General features: G+C 45.4%; 2 protein-coding genes across 3 annotated transcripts in view; both read left to right on the top strand.

Moving 5' to 3' along the window:
- LOC137431766 (inactive dipeptidyl peptidase 10) overlaps window positions 1–21,619 on the top strand; it is a 707,001-nt gene that overhangs the window by 373,343 nt on the left and 312,039 nt on the right. For both annotated transcript variants that reach the window (XR_010985336.2, XM_068123461.2), the window contains exon 5: window positions 2,280–2,354. Coding sequence is in view for 1 of the 2 variants with exons in the window: in XM_068123461.2 (XP_067979562.2) it covers window positions 2,280–2,354 (75 nt within the window). In the remaining variant the exon portion in view is untranslated. The remainder of the gene's footprint in view (window positions 1–2,279; window positions 2,355–21,619) is intronic.
- Window positions 1–21,619, top strand: part of LOC144892876 (uncharacterized) — a 305,686-nt gene that overhangs the window by 169,995 nt on the left and 114,072 nt on the right. The gene's annotated exons all lie outside the window — the stretch shown is intronic.

Here is a 21,619-nt window from a genome sequence, read left to right as displayed (position 1 = left end):
GTGCGTCGCCATTTTTCTCAGTGATGGCTGAACGGTTATTCATCAAACTTTCAGAGGTTCATCAGTGAGTACCAGGGATTGTTTAGGCAAAAAAACCTGAAAAAACATAAAGTTCGTTTTTTTGCATTTTAAAAAAATCGCTTTATAGTGCCTGAGCCTTTGTAGCTATATGACAAGTAACATTAAATTGTCCCCGATTAGTGTGTGTGTGTGTGTGTGTGTGTGTGTGTGTGTGTGTGTGTGTGTGTGTGTGTGTGTGTGTGTGTGTGTGTGTGTGTGTGTGTGTGTGTGTGTGAGGGGAGGGGGTGTAATATCATATTAAATATAACTTGCTGATTGGGTGTAAGTAGGGGGAATAGAAACACACACACACACACACAGACACACACACACACACACACACACACATACATGGTGATCCAAAAAGATCTGGACAACCTGGACAAATATTTTCGTTCGATAAGTGTCCACCCCCCTGAATTACTACTTGGTGCAAGCACCTTTGACAGCAATTACAGCTGTGAGTTTGTTGGTATAGGTCTCTACCAACTCTGCACACCTTGAATGAGCAATATTTGCCCATTCTTCTGTACAAAACTGTTCAAGCTCAGTGAAGTTGCGTGGGGAGCGTGGATGGACAGCAATCCTCAAGTACGGATAATGAACAAGGGAAGTCTTTGATACTGATAGTGAGCCCTCTTGTCAGCCTCATTTCAATGCCTCGGGCCTATTGCATGGCACATGGCTTCTCTAACATCCCCCCCAGGCCTTTTTTTTTTACATAGCTCATGGTTGTCACTGTCATGATGTGCTTTCTATTGTAACATGCATGTCTTTGCCTTCGTTCCGCACTATCTGAAGCCTCCTCAAACCTCCTTCCAAGGACACCCACTTCCAACGGCCCCATATTCTAGATTATCTCCTTCCCTTCCAAGGTCATGACCTCTTCCCAAAACCCTTTAGAGAGAATGAGCAGCAACTTTCACCAAACGAGCAGCCTCTCAAACGCATCCTCTGCCCTACTGATTATAACTTGCACAAGATGGATTTGCTTTTACTAAGATGATGGTTTCATGTAATTGTTGATGTCACTATTTCAATTAACTTGCACTTACTTGTCTATACTCATATTTGTCTTATTCTTGAGCAATAATTTTTCCTTGGATGAATCATGCTTCCAATTTCTGTTCAGTTGACAAAGCATTTCCAATGAAAGCAAGATAAAGCAACAATAATAATGGCAATACACTTGTGGTAGTACATTTCACATTACAGCACAAAATGTTCCCACTTTAGCAAAAGATTTCCTTTGACACATCTTTTTATTGTGATACATATAATGAGTGTGATGATAATGCTTGAACTAAATGAACTTAATTAAGACTTGTTCATGTATTTCTTTTCACGACATGCACCTGCATCTTCAATGCTCTTTTGATTTGGACTAAGCAATATGAACATGCATTGGCTAAATTATTGGTAAATCAATGGAAATTCATTGCTTTTTTTGAGTAAACCCAACATAACTACTTTTCCCCGGTTATCCAAAGAGAAATTCGTTTCTATTTTTGGATTAAATAGTTGAGCAGGTGAATGAAACATTATAGTTGCTTATTTGTCAATACGCGGAGCCTGGTGTTAGCTTAGCGGTTAGGGTGCCGGCTTGGGATCCTAGGATCCTGGATTCGCAATCCCGGGCGATCGCTGAATTAACGCCAGGGGGGTTGACTCAGCCTGTCATCCTTCCGAGGTCGGCAAATTGAATACCAGTTCACTGGTAATTCCCTGTGTGTCACAAGAGGCGACTAACAGGGTTGGCGGCAGGAAGGGCATCCGGCCATAAAACATTGCTTCAAAAAGGGGACCGCCGTGCCAAAAAAAGGCCAACCCCTGCTCTGCAGGGGAAAATGGCCTCTAATGGTGGTTCTTCTTCTTCATTTGTTGATACGTATTAATCTTTCGCTTATGAAGAGCATCCTTTCTGACAAATCCTACTCCTAATCAGAGGGAATATAAATGTCTTTTTCATGAAGAACCAAAATATGATAGCTTAACAGGCTATGAGTTTTATTGTTAACCTGCTGCATGGGGTAAAACCTCAATGAATGGATTTATTGCATGAAATAATCTCATCATTATTCACTACAGATGGAGACTTAATGAAATGGACAATGATAATGAGAAGGCCTGCTTTGTGTGTTCTTTTCCATGGCTTTGCTTTGCCAGCCATGAGAGAGATAGATATAAGTTATGAGTGGCTGTTTCCTCTCTTTATACAGATTGATCTTTTGCAGTCAGGATTTACTGTGTCTCCTGATCAGCACTTTCTGCTACTCGCTCATGGTATCCAGTCGGTGAGTCTTCAGCGCATCTTCTGACAATTCTCGCTCTACGATGTAAAATAAATCAATATTGCAATTGCGATAAATTTGAAATTAGGCTCACATTGTGGACGGCAAAGGTTTGAAAACAAAACTGCCATAAAAAAAATCCATCCTTTATCACTCAGCCATTTCACTAATTTCAGAATCTGTATTTAAAATCCATTCAAATATAACAATTACAGCAGAGCACTCAAGTGTAATGGTATTGGATGGTTATATTGCCTCGATAATTCAGCTGTGTTCAACTCAATGATTTTAGTGAACATGGCCAACTAAGTAAAACACCACGTTAAGGAGGCTGGTAATTATTTTAATTGCAAAAAACAAGGCCCTGATAGAAAAACCTCTCATTTACAAAAATGGGACTCCATATGTAGTGATTGAATAATAGATGACTTAATGTTGCAGAACCAGTCCTTTTATTTAATTTGGGCTTTAGACTGATTCGTGAAAAAGAAACAAAACTACTTGCCATAATTCCACCAGTTTGTGTATTTTATACAAAGTTGGCCTATTAAAGGGTTGGGTAAAGTATTTTGTATTTTATTTTCATTACCTCATAAAGCCATGCCAATCCACCTATTAATTTGCAATTCCAAGCCAATTTCCAAGCCAAAGCCACGCCAATCCACCTATTAATTTGCAATTCCAAGCCAATTTCCAAGCCAAAGCCACGCCAATCCACCTATTAATTTGCAATTCCAAGCCAATTTCCAAGCCAAAGCCACGCCAATCCACCTATTAATTTGCAATTCCAAGCCAATTTCCAAGCCAAAGCCACGCCAATCCACCTATTAATTTGCAATTCCAAGCCAATTTCCAAGCCAAAGCCACGCCAATCCACCTATTAATTTGCAATTCCAAGCCAATTTCCAAGCCAAAGCCACGCCAATCCACCTATTAATTTGCAATTCCAAGCCAATTTCCAAGCCAAAGCCACGCCAATCCACCTATTAATTTGCAATTCCAAGCCAATTTCCAAGCCAAAGCCACGCCAATCCACCTATTAATTTGCAATTCCAAGCCAATTTCCAAGCCAAAGCCACGCCAATCCACCTATTAATTTGCAATTCCAAGCCAATTTCCAAGCCAAAGCCACGCCAATCCACCTATTAATTTGCAATTCCAAGCCAATTTCCAAGCCAAAGCCACGGCAATCCACCTATTAATTTGCAATTCCAAGCCAATTTCCAAGCCAAAAGCCACGCCAATACACCTATTAATTTGCAATTCCAAGCCAATTTCCAAGCCAAAGCCATGCCAATCCACCTATTAATTTGCAATTCCAAGCCAATTTCCAAGCCAAAGCCATGCCAATCCACCTATTAATTTGCAATTCCAAGCCAATTTCCAAGCCAAAGCCACGCCAATCCACCTATTAATTTGCAATTCCAAGCCAATTTCCAAGCCAAAGCCACGCCAATCCACCTATTAATTTGCAATTCCAAGCCAATTTCCAAGCCAAAGCCACGCCAATCCACCTATTAATTTGCAATTCCAAGCCAATTTCCAAGCCAAAGCCACGCCAATCCACCTATTAATTTGCAATTCCAAGCCAATTTCCAAGCCAAAAGCCACGCCAATCCACCTATTCATTTGCAATTCCAAGCCAATTTCCAAGCCAAAGCCACACCAATCCACCTATTAATTTGCAATTCCAAGCCAATTTCCAAGCCAAAGCCATGCCAATCCACCTATTTATTTGCAATTCCAAGCCAATTTCCAAGCCAAAGCCACGCCAATCCACCTATTAATTTGCAATTCCAAGCCAATTTCCAAGCCAAAGCCACGCCAATCCACCTATTAATTTGCAATTCCAAGCCAATTTCCAAGCCAAAGCCACGCCAATCCACCTATTAATTTGCAATTCCAAGCCAATTTCCAAGCCAAAGCCACGCCAATCCACCTATTAATTTGCAATTCCAAGCCAATTTCCAAGCCAAAGCCACGCCAATCCACCTATTAATTTGCAATTCCAAGCCAATTTCCAAGCCAAAGCCACGCCAATCCACCTATTAATTTGCAATTCCAAGCCAATTTCCAAGCCAAAGCCACGCCAATCCACCTATTAATTTGCAATTTGTCACTGGCTTTGACACCAATACAAATATTTATTATGTAACCCTAGGCATTAAAAAAAAACTACATCTATCGAACAAATAGTTTCAAATGGAGCACCTCGTCGCCATTAGAGAATTTAAATTGCATCAGATGTGGCAATAAATGTGAATTGTTGCTCCCAGCTGGCCGACTCAATGACAAAAGACACCATTTGCCTTTTTGCTCTCTCCATCCATATGCCGTGCAGAATCCCATGTGGGCACGGGCAACTTCCTAATATCATAAATGATGGTTTTGGTTTAATTTGAATTATATTGTAATAAAATCAATGATGATTATTATTATTATTACTAACAGGGACCTGTCACAATTCTGCATCATGTAAAATGTGACCTCAAGTCTTGAACCCCCCTTCTCAACCCCAATACCTCGATGTCTCACCCCCAACCCCAAGTCCTCTTACCCCCCCCCCCCCCACTGCCCACCCCCCACACCAAATCACAATCCTCAACCCCAAGTCCTCAACCCTTCCTCCCCCCTTCCCCCCACCCAACCCCAAGTCCTCAGTCAATTGTGTGGAAATCGGCATTTTTATGCAGCCTTCACCTTTGACCATTTGATCTAAAAACAAAACAAAACAATCAGCTCCGACCGTTTGATTGGTGAACCAATTCAGTGACCCAATACGCAAATTATTTCAATTTCAGGTCAATTAGGTGGAAATTGTCGATTATATGCAACCTTGACCTTTGATCTAAAAAAACAATTGGCTTCTAGTTTTTGATTGGTGAAACAATTTGGTGACTCAATATACAAATCTTAAAATTTCAGGTCATTCGGATGAAAATTGACGATTTTATGTGACGCTGATCTTTGACCTTTTGACATTTTTGACCAAATTTTGAATTTTTCTTCTCCATATTCTCTTTTTTTTTTTTTTTTAATTCTCATATTAAGGCTTTGTTGAATATTTGATGACAAAACTCAAATGGTAAATTGAAATTTCATGTCAATTGCATGAAAATTGATGATTGTAGATGATGCTGACGTTTGACCTTTTGCCAAAATTATTAATTTGTCTTCATATTCTCATACTAAAGCTTTGTTGAAAATTTAATGACAAAACGCAAATGGTAAATTTAAATTTCAGGTCAATGGGATGGAAATCGATGATTGTAGATGACGCTGACTTTTGGCCTTTCGACCCTTCGACAAACCTTTTTATTTGGCTTCTGCATGTTATCATAATAATAATAATAATAATAATAATAATAATAATAATAAAGGAGTCTTATATAGCCCCATCAAGCAGAGTAAACTACCCTCATGGCGCTTTACATTATCATGCGAACGCACACACACCGCACACACACACACAAACATACACACACACAGACACACCTTCACTCTTGCCCTATTCCTCTCCCTCCCCATTCAAAACCCACAGATGTGTACTCCCCCTCCTCCTCCCCTCCCTCCCCCGCACATGTACACAGACATACTCTCAATCTCTGTCCCACCTCAAACCAAAGGGAAAACAGGACTTAGACTTTGAAAGACTTGTGAAAGAGATAGGTTTTGAGGGAGGTTTTAAAGGCAGGAAGAGAGTCAACATGTCTAACAGAGGAAGGCAAGTCATTCCAGAGCAGAGGTGCAGCAAAGGAAAAGGATTTCTCGCCAAACGACTTGGTGCTGGTGCGCGGCGGCTCTAAGGTCATAGAGTCGTCGCTTGAACGAAGCCGTCGCCGAGGTTCATAGAGAGTGAGCAAATCGGAGAGATAGTGAGGTCCCGCTCCACACAATGATTTATAACATAATGTGCAAATTTTGTATTGCACACGAGCAGAGACAGGCAGCCAGTATAAAGATTCAAGAAGCGGAGTAACATGGTCAGACTTCTTCGCCTTACAGACAAGACGAGCGGCAGAGTTTTGAACCTTTTGTAACTTATCCAAGAGAAACTGAGGGCAGCCAGCATACAAAGAATTACAATAGTCTAGCCTTGAGAGGACAAGGGCACAGACCAGAGTTAGAGCAGCTTGAGGAGTAAGAAAGTGGCGAATGGATGCAATCTTTCGCAGCTGAAAGTATGCTGATTTGCAAGTTTGAAGTACTTGCTTGGAAAATGTCATGTTACAGTCGAAAACCACACCAAGGTTCTTGGCCGACGAAACAAAGTTTACATCGGTTTCACCAACATGAATAGTGGTAGGAAGTGAACATTGTAGAGGACATCTGTGCGATTTTACAATCATAGACTGTGTTTTAGCATCGTTCAGCTGAAGTTTGTTTTGGGTCATCCACGCCTTCACGTCGGCAATACAGCCTTCTAACACTTCAACAGTGGGCACGATTTGTTGAATCGTGCTTCCTTTGTACAGCTGATTGTAGTCCGCAAAGGCGTGGTGATCAACTGAATGTCTGGCAACAAGATCATATAGAGGCTGAGTGTACAAAAGAAAGAGGATAGGTCCCAGGACAGAGCCCCGGGGAACGCCAAAGGAAAGCGGAGAAGGGGCTGATTTCTGGCCATTGACAACAACTGTTTGCACTCTATCAGTAAGATAGGACATCAGCCAAGAAAGGGGAGTACCAGTTATACAAAATGTGATTTCAAGACGACGAATTAAGACACTATGGTCAATCGTGTCAAAGGCAGCAGACAAGTCCAAAAGAGCAAGAACGGAAACCTTACCACAGTCAAGAGAGGTCAGAAGATCATTGGTTATTCTTAGGAGAGCGGTCTCGGTGCTATGGCCTGGTTTATATGCTGACTGGCGAGAATTGAAAAGATTATTTGAAACTAGATGGTCATTCATCTGTGATAGCACAATTCTTTCTGTGATCTTTGACAGGAAAGACAGGTTGGAGATAGGACGGTAATTTTTCATGTCGTTAAGGTCAAGGGTGGGCTTTTTAAGAAGTGGTTTAACAAGAGCTTGCTTAAAGAGAAGCGGAAATGAACCCGTAGTCAGAGAATCATTGATAATTGCAGTAATAAATGGGAGGAGGGTGTCCAAACACTCAATAAACAAATTGGTGGGAAGGGGGTCAAGATCACATGTTTTTGTGTTTGACTTGAGGATTGTACATTTGACAATTTCCTCAGTAACAGGAGTAAACGAACTAAGAGGTTGTCCGTGAAAGCAGTGTTCAGCATCATCGAAGGAAAGGAGTGACTGCTTGTCAAGATTGTTTCTTATTGACTGAATTTTATTGTGAAAGAAATGCAGGAAGCGTTGGGGTCGTTCGTTTTGAGGAAACACAGTGGGAAGAACGGATTTATTTTTGGTGGCAAACAGGCGGTTGGTAATGCTGAACAGTTGCTTGCAGGAGGAGCTCCTAGTAATCCGATCAGAAATATATGACGTTTTTGCTTTCAGAATGATTTTTATGACGAGTCTTTTAGCTATGTCATACAACTGTTTATGGACTGTGAGGCCAGTCTTCAGCCACTGTCTCTCGGCACGTCGTCGTTCCTTTTTGGCAACCCTGACTTCGTCGCTGACTGCGCTGAACCACGGAGTACTCCTGCATCTGGGAACGGCGCGCCGTGTCGCTGGAGCATGACAGTCCAACGTTGTGCGGAGGCAACGGTCGAGGTCTTCTGCAGTGACATAGGAACGGCCAGAGAGACGGGTGTGAAGGTCCTCTTTAAAGGCGGAACGGTCGATGGCACGAATGTTGTGGGCAGTGATGAAGGTGGGCTGAAGACGAGGAACAGCAATACTCGGGTGGCTGGTGACACAGAAGTGGTCCGAGGTGATAGCACAGGTCACTGACGTGGACTGCACCAACTGATCATCGCATCTGTGCACTAACCAATCCAGGATGTGTCCTTTAACGTGTGTAGGTTGGGAGACAGACTGAGACAGACCAAAAGTAGAAAAGAGGTCAATGATCTTTGAAGTGAGAGGATGTTGTGGTTGGTCGTAGTGGACGTTGAAATCTCCAAGAATCAAGACGAAACCAGGAAGAGTATTGCAGTGGTCGAGCAGATTAGGAAGCTGGGTCACGAACATAGAGTCAGTAAGCTTGTTTTTCCGGTTAGGTGGAGGTCGGTAGAGGCAGAAGAAATGAAGAGTGTTTTCTGACAGAGTGAAGGTGACATGGGCTAGCTCGTAGGATGAATGGTCGAACGAAAAAGTCGTGGTGAAGGAGACAAAGGGAGAGAAGTTGTCTCTGTAAATAACAGCCATGCCCCCACCCCTAGAGGAGCGAGGAAATGACTGCAGGGTGTATCCAGGTGGGGTGAGATCAGCACACCTCGCTTCGTCGCCACTGGGTCGGAGCCAAGTTTCGGTCAGAAAAAGCACGTCGATATCATTATCTTGAATAAAAGAGGTAATTTCGGTTCGCTTGTCAGGACTACTTACAGACTGAGCGTTGAATAAGGCGAGATACAGGTCAGAACGGTGGTGTTTTGGTGCTGTGTATGTTCTACAGGGATAGATGAGGTTATTGAAGTTGACAGGGGACACTTTTTCGCAGGAATTATTAAAATGTGGGCCGGGCCATCGCTGGTCGCGAAGAGAAATCACAATCGGTATTTTTCTCTGCTTTCTCCTCCCGCCTCGCTTTGTGCGTTTTCTCGGGAGACCAACGCCGATTTCAAGTTCTCTGAGGCCTGAGACGAGTCCAGGAGTCAATCGAGTGGTGTTGTTTAAAGACAAAAGTTTTTGCCGAATGTAGCGAATAGGCCTCGGGATAGAGGAGTTAGAGCGGATAGTCGAGCTCGGTACATGCAGCGGTGCGTGCAGAGGTGGGGCGTGCAATGGGCCGAGCGATGGGGCGAGCGGTGGGGCGAGCGGTGGGACGAGCGGTGGGACGAGCGGTTGGACGAGCGGTGGGACGAGCGGTGGGATGAGCGGTGGGACGAGCGGTGGGACGAGCGGTGGGACGAGCGGTGGGACGAGCGGTTGGACGAGCGGTGGGACGAGCGGTGGGACGAGCGATGGGGCGAGCGATGGGGCGAGCGGTGGGATGGGCGATAGGGCGAGCGGTGGGACGAGCGGTGGGACGAGCGGTGGGACGAGCGATGGGACGAGCGGTGGGACGAGCGGTGGGGCCAGACTGGGAAAGAACTGTCTTGTTGAGAGGCGCACACCGGGGCTGCGTGAGGCTCAACGAAAAAACATGGCGGGTACTTACAGTTCGAAATTTTCAACTTGGTGGCGAGTAAAAACCAAAGTACTGCAAATCTCACGGGCAGACACGCCGCCATAAGCCAGGAAACGAAACAGGGATCCATCACAATCATTCACACAAAGCACAACACGACAGCACACGCTAAATCCAACAGAATCAATCAAATACACAGGACGACCGACTCAGCTCAGCCTGCTAGGCGAATGACCCGGAAGTATATAATAAAGCTTTGGTGAAAATTTGATGACAAAACTCAAATGGTAAGAAAAACTTACGTCCCGGACGCGCGCGCGCACACACACACACACACACACACACACACACACACACACACACACACACACACACACACACACACACACACACACACACACACACACACACACACACAAGCACACACACACACACACACACAGAAGTGATTGCAAAACCCCAACTGGCTAATCATGATGGAATGTTAAGCTTACAATATCTTCCCCATTTCTTCCTATTCTTGACAACAACCCTGTACCTACCATTCATTAAGAACAATGTTAAAAGTAAATAAAAACACATATAATTCACAATCTCATGAGATTCCGTCATCTCACAATTCTTCAGTAAACAAGACCGGAATTATAATAGTGGCGTAGCCAGGCTTGTAATATCTATCTATAATTCCAGTAATCTCTGTACGTTTGTACGTTTGTCTGTGACCGCTGTTTCTCGACAACCACGGGTCCGATATACTTTTAACTTGCCAGGTATATTGCTGGGGACCCGAGGATGTGCCTTTTCAAGGTTTGAAATTAATCGGACAAGTACTTACCGAGCTATGTCCAAAAAACGCTTCAACCAATCAGAGAGCAGCGAGCTATCACGTGTGCCGAACGTGGCGATCAGACTCTACCTCGGACGGCACATTTGACAGCGTATTCATTTATTTCACGTTGGAAAACTATGTTGCCGTTAAACTATGTTTTAAAACGAATTCAAACTGCGATTAAATTAAAACGATTCATCGTAACTGCGACGATTTGCGAACTTCCGGCAGCCAATCACAGAACGCTTTGTTGCGTAGGCGTGGCCGATGTGAGACGAGCGGAGCTGAGCGCGTTACGAGCTGACCGCCATTACGGTACGTAATTCGATTTCTTATGCGCATTATTTCTCCCAATTCAGTCAGAGCGAAGGGCGGAAGCGAAGAGCGTTGTTTTTTTTGTTTACGGGCGTACGGGCGGGGTAGAGCGTACGGGTAGCGTTTTTTTTTTTTTTGGCAAGGAACGGGCACCCACGTACGGGCAATGCCCTAGTATTATAAACCACAAACACACATGATTAGATTTTTAAACAGTCACTAGTGCTGTTTATAACATTAAACAAAGACATTTGGAGGATTCCCGACATCCGTGAGGTAAGTTTTACTTACAGAGTTGTGGGAAGATCTACTGTAATCTATATACCCCGCAAGTGTTGGGTTAATAACATGCTTTCAAAACACCGAGGCGAATTCTTTACTTCCGCGGTTGTTAGTACCGTACACCGCTTATCATGGAATCATGAACCATACACAGCTTCAATCCATTAACTTTGTATTCATGACATTGGGATTAAAGTATTATGGTTATATTTACTATTGTGGCGGACACATTGTCAGTGGGCAATAATTCCGCGCACCAGTGGGTGGCGCGAGCGTCCGGGCGTGGAAGCGCAGCTCGGGCCACGCCCGGAGCGAAGGCGTCACGAGGCGCAGGGTGGAACTGAGGACATGCCCCGCCTTTCGGCCGACCGGCCACGCCCGGGGGCAAGGCGTGGCCTCGGGACATATATGCGGGCTCGATAGTCGAGCCCGCCCAGTGCTTACGTGTGAGCTGTTAATAAAGCATTTCAGTTTGTACAACGCGTTGTGGCCTACCTTCTTGGCAAACGAATCGTGTGTGCACAGCACCACACTATATTATTATTATTACTATTACTAAAACTATACTACTGAAACGATACACTACTGTATTAAGAAATCTGGGCTTAATTTGTCCGAAGCGGCCCGAAGGTGAGACATGAAGCCTAAGGCCGATACGTACCGTTTTGTTGGAAGAGACGTAATGGCGATGCTTTTGATATTTGATGGTCATTTTAACAATCGGTTTGTTTGTGTTTCACACTGAATGAAAAACGTGAAGGTAGAGCATGGCGATTGTGATATATGACAGGTTTGACGATATGTTCGGGATGAACGAAATTGGAATCAAAATGGCGGAGTGTGGAGAGCCAGCCGCCGTACCGCCATAATGACATCAGACGTAATCACATCACCCTGTCATGTGACCAGATCTTCAGCTCTGATTGGTATACTTTTGTGGGGACATACATACATACACACATACATACATACGGACGGACAAACACTGTTCTCGACGGCTTTGCCCTATGGGCTATGCCTTAAAAATAGCGGATAAGTAAGCTAAAAAAACAAACATTTTAGGTCATTCATAATGGAAAAAATAATATGCAACCAGAACTCCTCTGACAAGGATCTTTATAACTAAAGACTTCAGAGAACACATTACCCCACACTGTCCTGAGCAACAAGGACATGAGGAGGGTTTATGAGTGGCAAATTTGATTGGTCGTGACGATTTAAAAAATGCCATAATATTTGTCCAAGTACTGCTAAACGGAAGGTTTTTGAAAGTGCCAAAAAGGTGATTTGTCTTCTACATTGTTAAAGTGTATAATTAAATGGAAATAAAACAATGATTTAAAGGTTGTAGAAAAAAAATTCCAGAGGTTTACCACAAAGTTGATGCAGCGTCTTTTAGACAGCGTTATTTAACACGTTGCATTAGTTATTTGCCTGGTTTTTGTGTCCTGTATGACTGATATCTTTAAAAACAGTAAGGTTCCTATTTGGAATGATTTTCAATTATGTTTGATTGCCAGACAGGTAGATAAAGTTTTTTTTAAATGTCATTCCTCTCTACACATGTGCGGTCAGGACGAATTTCCGAGACAAAGAGAGAGGGGGGCTAAAAGTCGTAAAATTTACAAATGCTGACATAATTTTCTTTCAGCTTTAGTTATTAAAAAAAAGATAACAACTACCATCCATAGACACATGTTCGAAGTAGATTGTGCCAACTTCTTTTAAGAGACAACTTAAACGTTCAGATGAAAAAATTAAGCTTTATTGAAGTTTTCCAGGCCCCGCTGTCACAGGGTAAAATGTCACAGGTTTAAAAATCACATCGTTTTAAATGTAAATTTAGAAATCAGAACTTAGTTGCGTAGCACCAGTTCTTATGCACCAGGCAGTGTTTTGCATGTGGGGGTAAGAGAGGGTGGAGTGGGGCCTGGGGAGGGAATGAAGACCTGGGTGGGGGGTAAGGCGGCAGGGGGTTGACATTTCCCAGAACTTACAGTGTGCCTATTCGAGGATATATTCTTTGAGGGTGTCGGTATCAAAGGTTAATGTTTTGGTGCTCTCCTTTTGACTCCTCCAACTGACAGTTTCAGTACAATATCTTTAATCACGCCTTTCAGGGAAAATGAAGACAAAGTTGTCTGCCCTTTTCCCTTTTTCTCGCCTCATGAAAGAAGTCTCCATGAGTGTGACAACAAAATGACTTTGCCAACATAATACTTGTAGCTCTTCATGCCTGCAAATTGAACTAACGCATGATCACCAACATTGGCAGAGTCAATGCTTTCTGGGGTTGTGACTTTTACGTCCAAATGGTTTATTTGTGTATTGTGTACAAATTCTTGGAAGACCACATGGCCTGGAAAATTTCATCTGTTGTCATCAATAACTTCACTAAGAAGGCATATTCTTCACTTCTAGTGTCTTGAGACATCACACTACATAACTATAACCAACCCAATTATTTTTTTTTAATGTCTGATCCTGATGTAAAGATGAAAAAACTATTCAAAGTTCTGTATTTATGTTTATGAAGCCTGGATTCAACTGAGTATGCAATTTATAGGTGCTGACCCGGAAGTGCTTACCTATCAGTGACGGCATTAGATGGAATCACCAGCAACATCAGAGATATGGCTCTGTGACTTTTTACCCGTGTGGCTTTTCTTCCCCCTTTCCCCCACTGTTAAACTACAGGTTTGTTTTCCGAATCATGTTCCAATTTTTGATCAAAATATAACATTCAATTAAACTCGTTTTTCCTCGACCATAAACTGATGTTTGTAGACAAAAGGACAGACAGATAGACAAAAGTGAACCAATTGCTTAATCCTGCTTTTTTGTTTCGTGTGTGCGGGGTAATGATGGGTTTTATAGCCCCTGCTTGACACTCACCTCACTTGATGGATAAAGCATGTACAACTCTCATGGGTTGGAGGTTCAGGGTTTTTTTTCCTTAATCGCCCCACTCACGGTGGAGAGAAAAGTGACTTCACTAAGATGGTGTTGCCATTACCCAGTGTTCCGGGAAGAGACGTCATTCCACCAAAGGTCAGCAGCTGTGCTTTTATAGTCATTCATATACTCGTGTATATATATATATATATATATATATATATATATATATATATATATATATATATATATATATATATATTGTTGCGGATATGAGATTGGCCTCCATCCATATCCGCTTGTAAATATTCCCCTATTTCCCCAATACTTCCCAACTATCCCAAATCCCCCCATTCCCTAGTCCCATTTTCTGTAAACAACACTCTGTAGACCCGACCTTCCCCTATTTCCCCCATTAAATGTCGCATCCAGGTCCACCGCATCTCACGTAGACAACTATAGGACATCTTGCTAGTTATTCTTAGTCTATGTCAGTTAAGGACTCGTTTCCATTAATTCTGACTCTTCGTTGCACCAGAATGTGATTGTATGGCACCGTTAGGAAGTTTAGGACCTCCCAATACCTCCCCGCAGCTCTTCCTCACGGTTCAGCAACAACAACAACAACAGCAACAACAACGGCGGCGGCGCGGGGAGTGCGCGTCCTCACTCCGGCTTGGTTAGCCGCCATCGAACATGTGCTCCGACAGGGTTACCACGTAGGGGCTCGCTGTCAGCTCCTTGTCAAGGGCGGAGCCCGGTAACCCCCCGCACCCAATAGAAGCGGCGGACCGATTCCATCTGGGGCGGAGCCAACGAGCCGAGGGCGTGTCACTCCCCGTTGAGCATGCGCAGGAAGAGGGAGGTGACGTCAGATGCGCGCTGGACTTGAAGGAAGAGAGACGCCACCTCCGAGCGCTGCAATACCTCCCCGCATCTTTGGACTGGACCGTGCTGTATCCTGTCCCTGAGCCAAGGTGCACCTTGTGCTATCGCCTGCCTGTCCTTCCCTGCCATCAATCCCTGTGTAAGTCAGTCTTGTCCCGTTTGTCTGTGGTCTGTCGGGGATAAGATAAGACTGTGACTAAGTGCCCATCTTTTCTGTGTCTTTCCCTCATTACCTTGTAATCTACCCTTCTTTTCCACCACTAATTATATCCTCCTCCGGAGGTCTTGAGAACTGTACCCCTTGTGTCGTTTCATTTATCCCAGTCGTTGTGTCCTTTCCATCATTGATTTAGCGTAGCGCGATTCGGCCAACGTTCGAGTGGAATCGGGTGAGTTGGGGGTAATCGGGTAAACTGTGCGAACACGGCGGCCATTCCGCTCGGTCAAGCAACATCTTAAGTCGTGTCCGTAACAATTGGTGTCAAGGAGTGAGATCGGACCCGAAGCGCGCTTCACGCGCTCGAAATTATTAACGGCGAAATTTGATTTTGTTTTACAAAAATAAAAACCCGAATTTTGAAAGTCGCGCTATGGCAGATCAAGACGGCTGGGTTCCGGTAGAGGAGAGTGAGGCAGGGTCGATCCAGGACCAAATTGAGGGACATGAGGAGAGCAAAGCAGTGAGGGTGGCAGGGTCGCAAAATGGCGTCCTCGCGCACGAGGTTACGGGCGCGCAAAATGGCGCCTCGCACATGGCCACGGCGACCGCGCCCGCGACCGTAGTAGCGCCGCTGGTAGATTTGAACCTTTTTTTAATACAAATGAAGGCCCTTATGGCCCAGAATAGCGAGAAATTGAGGGAGGACATGGGGTCCAATAGCGATAAAATGAGGGAGGACATGGGGGCCAATAGCCAATGGTTAGAACAAAGGATGGGGTCCAATAGCGAGAAATTGAGGGAGGACATGGGGTCCAATAGTGAGAAATTGAGGGAGGACATGGGGGCCCAGATCGGAGGGTTAGGGAGTAGAATAGAGGGACTAGACAATAGATTAGGGGAAATACAGGAGGGGTTAATGGGGGTAGAAAACAGAATGGCCGCTCAAGAGAATCAAATGGAAGGGATGAAAAAGGGGTTAGAGGGGTTAGAAAACGGTATGGAAGGCAAATTGAGGGACATGAGGGACCAAGCGGAAAGGGAAGTTAAACAAATGGGGCAGCAGATAGAGGGGGTCAGAATGGGGGTAGAAACTAAATTGGATGCTCACAGGGAGGAAATGGAGCAGATGAGGGTGGCATCTGGGCAGGAGATGCAAGTGATGGGAGAAGGGATCAGAAGAGGTGTGAGTGAGGAGGTTGGAGGAGTGCGCGAGGAGGTGAGGCACTGTAAGATGCGCGCTGGACTTGAAGGAAGAGAGACGCCACCTCCGAGCGCTGCAATACCTCCCCGCATCTTTGGACTGGACCGTGCTGTATCCTGTCCCTCAGCCAAGGTGCACCTTGTGCTATCGACTGCCTGTCCTTCCCTGCCATCAATCCCTGTGTAAGTCAGTCTTGTTCCGTTTGTCTGTGGTCTGTCGGGGATAAGATAAGACTGTGTCTAAGTGCCCATCTTTTCTGTGCTTTACCTCTTACCTTGTAATCTACCCTTCTTTTCCACCACTAATTATATCCTCCTCCGGAGGTCTTGAGAACTGTACCCCTTGTGTCGTTTCATTTATCCCAGTCGTTGTGTCCTTTTCATCATTTATTTAGCATCGCGCGATTCGGCCAACGTTCGAGTGGAATCGGGTGAGTTGGGGGTAATCGGGTAAACCGTGCGAACACGGCGGCCATTCCGCTCGGTCAAGCAACATCTTAAGTCGTGTCCGTAACAATATATATCTATATATATATATATATATATTATATATATATATACATAAAACACAGTTTGTGTGTGTGTGTGTGTGTGTGTGTGTGTGTGTGTGTGTGTGTGTGTGTGTAATGTTACTGGTAGACTCCTAAACGGAGAGGCTCACGTACTTGATATTTGGCACAAACATGGCCATTGAGCCTGGGAAGAACATGGTCGACCTAAAAATTTATTTCATAATATTTTTAAACCATATTTTTACCTCGGTGCATTTCAGCGAGGAATATTATGACCAGAATGGCAGAGCAGCGCGCTGATTCGCTCGGAGTGATCACGTGATGTTCCTTGCCGCCATTAACTCAGTTATGCCTTCGCACGTATTTCAGAGTGAAAAGCGAATGCGTTTTTTCACATTTCAGCGAGGAATATTGCCATACACACCACATAGGTTTTTTTCCCTTTCATGAAGGCCCTTATGGCCCAGAATAGCGAGAAATTGAGGGAGGACATGGGGTCCAATAGCGATAAAATGAGGGAGGACATGGGGGCCAATAGCCAATGGTTAGAACAAAGGATGGGGTCCAATAGCGAGAAATTGAGGGAGGACATGGGGTCCAATAGTGAGAAATTGAGGGAGGACATGGGGGCCCAGATCGGAGGGTTAGGGAGTAGAATAGAGGGACTAGACAATAGATTAGGGGAAATACAGGAGGAAATACAAAGTTATCCACCCATAACTTTGCCCTCAACATCGACGGTATCCCAGTATCCACCTCCCCTCACATCCGGAATCTTGGCGTCATCTTTGACCAAACCCTTTCCTTCGACAAATACACTAAACAGATCACAAAGTCAGCCTTCTTTCACCTGAAAAACATTGCCCGTCTCCGCTCATCCCTCTCCTCCACGGCTGCAGAAACCCTCATCCACGCCTTCATCACCTCCCGTCTGGACTACTGCAATAGCCTCCTCTATGGTTCACCCTCAAAAATCACCAATAAACTCCAATACATTCAGAACTCCGCTGCCCGTCTACTCACTCATTCCCGGACCCGTGACCACATCACCCCCGTCCTTTACAAGCTTCAACTGGCTCCCCATCCCCCAGAGAATCCAGTACAAAATCCTCCTCTTGACATACAAAGCCCTCCATAACCTGGCCCCATCCTACCTGGCTGACCTCCTCTCCAGACACACTCCCACCCGCAACCTCCGCTCTGCTGGTACCAACCTCCTGACCCCCTCCATCCGGACCCAAATTCAGATCCTGGTGGGACAGGGCCTTCTCCATCGCTGCTCCCACCCTCTGGAACTCACTACCTCACACCATCAGAGACTCCTCCTCACTCACCCACGAATCAAAACATCACTAAAGACCCACCTGTTCAACGCTGCATTCAACATTCAACCCACAGCATTTAACCCCTGACTATCTCTTCTCCTTCTCCTCCTTTTGCTTTAAATATTTCCCTATTGATTCTTGTCTTGTCTTTTTGATTCTTGTCTATATATATAGCCGTATATCGCTGCTGTTTGTTTTCTTGATTCTTGTCTTTTTGCAATTGTTGTTTTCATGTATTGTTATGCATTTTTCCACTCTGTCAAAGCGCCTTTGGGCTTCTGGAAAAGCGCTATACAAAATAAATGAATTATTATTAATTATTATTATTATTATCTTTAGATCCATATTTTTGGCCATAACGTAGTGCATTAGGCTCTCTCGAGCTCGAGTTAGCCAATCACCTGGGAGCATGAGGCCACATTGGCCACGCCCACGACACGACGCAGTGTTGCAATCGATCGCTCAGAGCGATCACGTGATGTTCCTTGCCGCGCGATTGCGTTTTTTTCACATTTCAGCGACGAACATTGCCATTCACATCACATAGGTTTTTTTTTCTTTCATCTTTAGATCCATATTTTTTTTCAGCGAGGAATATTATTCACGGAATCTGAATCGGTGGCAGAGCAGCGCGCTGATTCGACGATTCGCGCGCCCTCCCCCCTCCCCTCCCCCTCCCCCCATCTCCTCCCCTCCCCCCTCTCCTCCCCCCCTCTCCTCCCCTCCCTCCCTCCCCCTCCCCCCCCTCCTTCCCTTCCTCCTCCCCCCTCTTCTCCCTCACGTTTATACACGGATTGCCGGGTACTTCCCCCCCCTCTTCTCCCCTCCCCCCTCTTCTCCCCTCCCCCCTCTCCGCCCCCCTCTCCTCCCCTCCCTCCCTCCCCCCCTCCCCCCCTCCTTCCCTTCCCCCTCCCCCCTCTTCTCCCTCACGTTTATACACGGAATGCCGGGTACTTCCCCCCCCTCTCCTCCCCTCCCCCCTCTTCTCCCCTCCCCCCTCTCCTCCCCTCCCCCCTCTCCTCCCCTCCCCCCCCTCTCCTCCCCTCCCCCCTCTCCTCCCCCCTCTCCCTACCCCTACCCCTACCCCCCTCCCCCCTCCCCCTCCCCTCCCCCCTCCCCCTCCCCCTCCCCTCCCCCCTCCCCCTCCCCCTCCCCCTCCCCTCCCCTTCCCCCCTCCCTCCTCCCACTCCCTTCCCCTCCCCCCTCTCCTCCCCTCCCCCCCGTTCCCCTCCCCACCTCTTCCCCCTCCCCTCCCCCTTCCCCTCCCCCCTCTCCTCCCCTCCCCCCTTCTCCTCCCCTCCCCCTCACCCCTCTTCCCCCCCTCTTCTCCCCTCCCCCCCCTCTTCTCCCCTCCCCCCTTCCTCCCCTCGCCCCCGTTCCCCTCCCCTCCCCTTCCCCCTCCCCTCCCCCGCCCGGCAATGCCGGGTACTTCTGCTAGTATATATATATATATATATATATATATTACAGTATATATATATATATATATATATATATATATTTATATATATATATATATATATATATATATTATATATATATATATATATATATATATATATATATATATATATTGTTGCGGAGATGAGGACTGTATTTTTTTTGATTGTGTTGTATTGTGGTAAATTGGTGATGATTATTGTTTATTCTGCGCCCCCCTACCTCCGGAGCTGTGTAAAGGTGAAAGGGCATCCCATAATTAGTCCACAAGCATACACGTCAGCCAAATAATAGAATACCTCTGTTTGATAGTTATCTCTTATTATGTGTTTTTAGAGTAAGGCTGTGTCTCCCATTAATTGAAATACTCCATTGCACCAGTGAAAGAGATAGATTCCCTTCATTCCCACTCCCAACACTTCCATTCCCCCCTTTTCGTCAATTGCAATTCGCATTGCCAACTGCATGTTGGGCGGTTTTCCCTTCATCCGCCATTGACCACGAGGCAGGGTTGGGGAAGAAAGGCGGGTCCCCACCTCGTCAGAGAGGGGAGGAGTGAGCCAGCCCCACTCGACCAACCATGAACAAGGGGTTTGGCTTGAGAGGGCGGGGAGAGAACGTTTGGGGGAGGTTCGCAAAGGTTGAGGGGCGGGGCCTATATAACCCACGGCGGGGGTGTTCCCAGGGGAGATGCACTTTGAGTTGAGACAAGGAGGGACGAAAAAGAGCTTGGTCATCAGAGCAAGAGCGCGTAAGGAGGAGAGAACCCGTCACGCCAGACCCCCCCACCAGCGCATCGGCTCCACCAAGCAGCTCCGACCCGTGATCCCGCGCACACGACAGGCCCGGTGGCATCAGCGGCCGTCGAGGTCCAGCCCGACGTCCCGTGTGGGATCAAGCTCCAGCCAGCTCCGTGCCGTCCCCCCCCCCCCCCCCCCCCCTCCAGCCACACACCTCCTTCCAGCAATCCACTCTGCAATTCCCCGCGTGAGTCAGTGTCTTTGTTTGTTCTGTCCTGGGAATAAGTTAAGTCTGTATAACTATAAGCTAGTATTTGCACTGTGTCACCTGCGTCTTATGTGTTGTAAATAAACCTTGATTGCTCCTTTTTGCTTGTGTAAATAATAAATCCCATTACTCGTCTGTACGTCTTCCCGTTTTATTCCTTTTCCTCTTTGCATTGCGTCGTTTTCGTCTTTTCCCTCATTGAGCAGCTGCGGTGCGATCCGGCCAACGTTTGGGCGGGATCGGGTTCTAATCGGGGAGTAACTGTTCGGACGCGGTAATACCAACCGCTCGGTAAAATAACATCTTGAAAACCGCGTCTGCAACAATATATATATATATATATATATTTTATCATTACATTAATACAGTATTACTATTATTTTCATAATCATTATATTTTCGGGTTTGGGAGGTTGTGTAATATCATTTTGCTGGTTGAAATGGGAAGTAATTAAATGGAGAAAATACAGGGTGGAGAGGAGGTTGGGGATAACTGGAGGGTTCAGGAAGTACAGAATAATCGAGAGTAAGAGGGGAACAAGGTTAGGAAGGAAGGAGAAAAGTAGTTTCTGATGATGTTTCTCTGATCATGTTGTGTTTTAAAACCTCTACATAACTCTGTTTTGTTCAGTGATTGGTAAATCCATTGATTATTTTTCCCCATTCATACTGAAGGTCGATGGTGGAAATATTTGCCCGGAAGACGCCTTAGAAACAGTCATAATTTTGTTTCCAAAATAACCTGCTCGTGAATCAGTGCAAATATAACTCTCCTGATATCAGGGAAGACGTTTATCTGCAAGGAAGTTGCCATAATTTGTGGTGCATCTTTGTTGTTTGTAAATGGAATTTTCTTTTTGTACATATGTCTACCATACAATCACCATAGCTAAGGGTCTTGCAGCTCTTGCTGCTTGTTTTAACCAGCAGATTATACGATTCAGAAAAGGAAATTAGGGTTTTAGCAAATTATTACGCAACAGGTCCTGTAATCACAAATACGTTTGAACAAATGTCATCACCTTTGCTTGTGATGTCATCCTTGCTCGTGATGTCATTCCCCTTGCTTGTGATGTCATCCTTGCTCGTGATGTCATTCCCCTTGCTCGTGATGTCAATTCCGCTTGCGCATGATGTCATTCTCTTTGCTCGAGATGTCATTCTCCTTGCTCGTGATGTCATTTCCCTCGCAGGAGGAG

Source organism: Myxine glutinosa, chromosome 7, assembly GCF_964187855.1.
Source record: "Myxine glutinosa chromosome 7, kmMyxGlut1.1, whole genome shotgun sequence".
NCBI lineage: Eukaryota > Metazoa > Chordata > Myxini > Myxiniformes > Myxinidae > Myxine > Myxine glutinosa.
This window is presented reverse-complemented; position numbering and strand designations above follow the sequence as displayed.